The 4,606-nt window shown below is 34.6% G+C and overlaps 1 protein-coding gene and 1 long non-coding RNA gene across 2 annotated transcripts in view; both read right to left on the reverse strand.

Annotated features, from left to right (window-relative positions):
• The window catches only part of LOC106936167 (complement factor H-related protein 4-like), a 27,523-nt gene extending 25,228 nt beyond the window's left edge, over positions 1-2,295 (reverse strand). Inside the window, exon 1 of the mRNA XM_015017003.1 lies at positions 2,183-2,295. Coding sequence (XP_014872489.1) covers positions 2,183-2,255 — 73 coding nt within the window. The 5' untranslated portion in view covers positions 2,256-2,295. The remainder of the gene's footprint in view (positions 1-2,182) is intronic.
• On the reverse strand, positions 50-370 carry LOC106936170 (uncharacterized). Its single transcript, XR_001422069.1, has 2 exons — positions 323-370; positions 50-150 (listed from the first exon to the last, which is right to left on the reverse strand). It is a non-coding gene; the product is annotated as an uncharacterized LOC106936170 (long non-coding RNA).
• Positions 2,296-4,606: the final 2,311 nt, after the last annotated feature.

A 4,606-nucleotide genomic window follows, 5' to 3' on the forward strand; every position in this document is an offset into this window, starting at 1 on the left:
TGTCTAAACACTGAACTTCATCAGAACCCTCCATATCATACTCATCTTCACACAAAAACCGTAATATGTCTCCAGGATTCACTAGATTTTGGGATGCACTTCCAACACGTCTCAGTCCGACACTCAATGGCTCAACTTTACAAGGAATGCCTGAGAAAACCAGAGCAGACCAGAGGAAACAATTTTTAACTAACAATTCTGTTTCAATATTATTAAATAAGTAGTAAAAAGTGCATCTGTCAACCTACAAAATTTCTTGAAGTCATGTAAAAATAAAAAACTAAATTCCATTTTTCCTGCTTTTAGCACCATTTCCTCTTACCTGGACATTCTTCGGATGCTGTCCAATTGCCATTCTCACATTTTTTACATCTTTTTTAATCTTTTTTTTTTAAATCTCTTTCTCTTTCTTACTGTTTATTCAATGTCACATGCTGTTTTTTATTATTATTATGTAAAGCACTTTGAAATGCCTTGCTGCTGAAATGTGCTATACAAATAAAATTTGATTGATTGATTGATTGATTGATTGATTGATCCCGGTCGCTTTGGGGTCATAAACCATTCACACAGAAGTCGGATTGCGGTTGCATGAAGAAAAAAGCTGACTTTAGCAGAAAAATCTGACTTAAGCAATTAAAACTGTTGTGTGAACTTAGCTGAAGAACAGCGTTTTGCAACATAAGCCACAGAGATTATAACTCAGTAAAACCAACATAATGTGAAGATTAAAACCCCCAATTAAACAGTAAAACCCTTTGATTGAATGTTTTTTTCAATTTAAACGTAGAATTTACGTTATCAAACATTATTAAATACTTTTTTACATCACTTCAGATGAACGTACCAGAGCATGATGGGAAGGAAGCGGTCCACTGGCCGGTTGGTAAACATTCAGTTTCCTTTGAGCCGTCCAGCTGATAACCAGGAGCACAGAGAAAACTCAGCTTGTGTCCAGGTTTAATCGTTGCACCAGTTGGTGTTAGTCCAGATACATACAGATTAGGATCCAGTCCACCAATTTCACAAGTGATCACTGAAAGTAAAACAGGGAGTTAATAAAATAAGAGAACATGTCAGAGATTTAAATTATTAAAATAAGAACCCCCAAAATATCAGGGTCATGTGTATCTGGCCTTATCGTCCAAGCCTATTTCCATTACGTAAATGCTGACATACCCTTTTGTACCAAAGTACTTAACTGTTCTGGTGTTATTTACTTGTTTTGGAAGATAAGTATCTACAGTATTTGTATTTGCATTTATTTATTTCAAACAGGTTTAAAAAAACAAGTGAACAAGTAAGACAGAGAAAAACGTGTGCATACATAACAATTTAGGGGATATTACATAATTACTTCAGTAAATGATATGTAAATAATTTTCACTGATAATTTATATTGCAGAGTGTTTCCACTGGCTCTGGCTCTGATCTAGATTATGCTGGCTGATTTAAAAAGATCTGATATTATGAAGCTGGATTGAAAACAATGAACTATAAACTACTTTTTCCCCTCATACAATTAGCCTCTATAAAAAGTTTCTAGTTCTTGATGCATACTAGTCACGAAACTCTGTTTAAAGTCCAACTTCCCCATGGCCCCCTTTGGCATAAAAGTAACTACAAAAGTCATAATTAATAATAATAATAATATTAATGTGTAATGACTAACAAATCACATGCATTAATCTTTCAATATAGTTAATGAAACGGTGGGTTTGGACCAAAAAAGTTAAATAAAATTCTATTAGAATAAGGGAAAAACAATGTTTTAAAATATGTTGGTACAAGTGAAAAGAACAATAAGAAGAATATTTATTTTATTATCGGTTGCTATTTAAAATGTAGAAATATACAAATAATAAAAAACATCCAAGATTACATAAAATGTTTCTTTCTTTCTTGGATTTTTATGCACCACAAATCTGGAATAAGCTTCCTGTTCACTGTAGGAGTACTGACACTGTGGCCTCTTTTAAAATACAAGACTCTTATTCAGTTATTTTCTTTATTTTTACCTTTTTAATCTTAGTTGGTTTGATACATGTTTCTAACTTCTATATAATTTAGCAGATTGAGTCTGAAAGGTGCTAGATAAATAGAGTTGCCTTGCCTGAACTAAAGCTTTTTTGTGTTTTCTATAACAATGGCTTTAAAACATGAATAAAAAACAGTTTCTTACCATTCTGTGACCAGGAAAATTCCACGTTCAGAAACGCCGGGAGAACCAGGAACATAAACCACAGAGGCTTCATTGCCTGTGTTGACTTGATGTTTTCTGAGGAAAAGTTTACTTAGGTTGTCCCATTTTTAATTCAGCTGCAGCTCAAAAGGGTAACATGGACAGCCCACATTTACGTCACTGCTTTTTCTTCTGCCAAGATGAACCCACCACTCATTTAAAGTCTCACATCCTCAAACATTTATCCAGAATTAAATTTATTTTTTAAAAACAGTTATGTGAATCTTCTCTGTTTAAATATAACCTTTGCCTATAAGCTACTGATTATTTCTAAGAATCTTGAGATTTGGTTTTGCTTATCAACTTTTGAAGGTCAGACTGGATTGTTTACTATTAAGCCAACATTTCTGTCTGAACTGTTAGTTAATCATGTTCATTTTTGTTTGCTTGGTTATCTTGCGAGTGTTTATTTAAAATCCCCTGGCACCTTTACCTTGTTTTCATGAAGGACAGTGGAACATTGGACTCAATATTGTGAAACTAAAGCAATTCAGTGGTCAGATGATGATCAATGTCTAAAGAACACCGTCTTATGTAGTTCTCTCAGACATAACTTTACATAGCTCTCTAGCAAATGCTGAGAAATGTATTACGATAGGGCTGCACAGTGGTCCAGCAGTTGGTAGAGCTGCTGCCTTGCATCAAGAAGGTTCTGGGTTCAATTCCCGGCCCGGTGTCTTTCTGCATGGAGTTTGCATGTTCTCCCTGTGCATGGTGGGTTCTCTCTGGGTACTCCAAAACATGACTGTCAGGTTAATTGGTTTCTCTAAATTCTCCCTAGGTGTGAGTATGTGTGCATGGTTGTGTGTCCTGTCTGTCTCTGTGTTGCCCTGTGACAGACTAGCGACCTGTCCAGGGTGACCCTGCCTCTCGCCCGGAACGTTAGTTGGAGATGGGCACCAGCACCTCCCAGCCCCACCAAGGGACAAGGGTGTTAGAAAATGGATGGACGGATGTATTACTATATACAAAAATTAAAAGTTTTGCTGATAAAAGTCATGTAAAAACTTGAATAGCCCAAGCTTTCACACTGATTTTGACTCAATAGGTCACATGACCTAGAAGCTATTGACAAGAAATACTACATTTAAACCAAAAAAAAAGGTAAAAATAAAATTGAGTTAAAATGGAATAAACATCCGTGTGTCTCATACAGTTTAGTACAACAATTACACACTAATTTCTAGTCAGTATGGCACATAATATGGAAGTTATTGAAGAAAACATATTATTTAATATTAAAATTATTTAAAATATTGAATATGACTTGACATTTTAATAGAGGGCGGTGCGACTCATGTAAAAGCATGAATTACCATTTTTTAGAATGAGTTGGTCACAAGACAAGGCATTTATTAACATTTGTTTGACAGGAGTGTTTGGTTTGGAAATTTGTTGACAGTCCTTAAGTGAACCTCCGAGCGCTGAGGAGGGAGCTGGAGAACGGCTGGCCGAAGCTATCGTTCATAAATCGGATCAACCTTGAGCTAAACGCCGCTTGCTAGGCGGACATTGGAATATCCAATATCTAACTCAAAACTAACTTCACTGCAGTTGGTAACACAATAAAACCACCGGGACAAAGTTTCTTTTGGTCTGTGCATAAATCATGCACCGAGCGACTGCGCGAGACGTAAACGCCCCACAACGTCAGAAGCAGTGACGTTGGTTCCAAAGCTCTACTGGCCAATAGGAGAGAAGGCAGCTCTCCTCATTAACATAAAGATGCACACGGAGTATCTCCATAGTATGGAGAGCCATTCTATGGAGAGCCATTTCAGCCAAAATTAAATAAATAAATAAATGGGTGAAAATGAGTAAAATAAATAAAAAAATAGTTAAATAAATAATTTAGCAATGACAAAAGGAGGGCTTGTATAAGAAAAAGACTAAACAAAATATCTACTTTTCTTAACAAAAACGTATGTTTAGGGGAAATGAAAAAGAAAATATATACATTTCTTGATGGAAACTCATGTGCAAGGACATAGAAAAACTAAATATATATTTATGCTTTTATTTCTTATTATGTCAGTTTTGGTCCTCCATAAAACTGCAGGAAATAAAGAAAAATTACACAACAGGAATAGATACTATTGGGGTAAAAATCACTGTGAAATGTTTTATTTGAATATGCACATATTAAAAAAAAGAATAATATTTCACAATAATGAGCATAGAATTTAATATTCTTTCAGTTATTTCACAATTTCATTGTCATATTTTTATCCATTATTTTTTAATGTACTTTCTTGTTTTACAATGCAGTATTTATTTGTTTAATTTTGAGCATTTTGACGTTCCAAAGTAGTTCACATATTTTTGTGATTACATGTCTATATTTAGCTCCCTGAAAACTTTTAC

Source organism: Poecilia latipinna, unplaced genomic scaffold (assembly GCF_001443285.1).
Source record: "Poecilia latipinna isolate Pla-1442-1.1 unplaced genomic scaffold, P_latipinna-1.0 Scaffold2090, whole genome shotgun sequence".
NCBI classification, from domain to species: domain Eukaryota; kingdom Metazoa; phylum Chordata; class Actinopteri; order Cyprinodontiformes; family Poeciliidae; genus Poecilia; species Poecilia latipinna.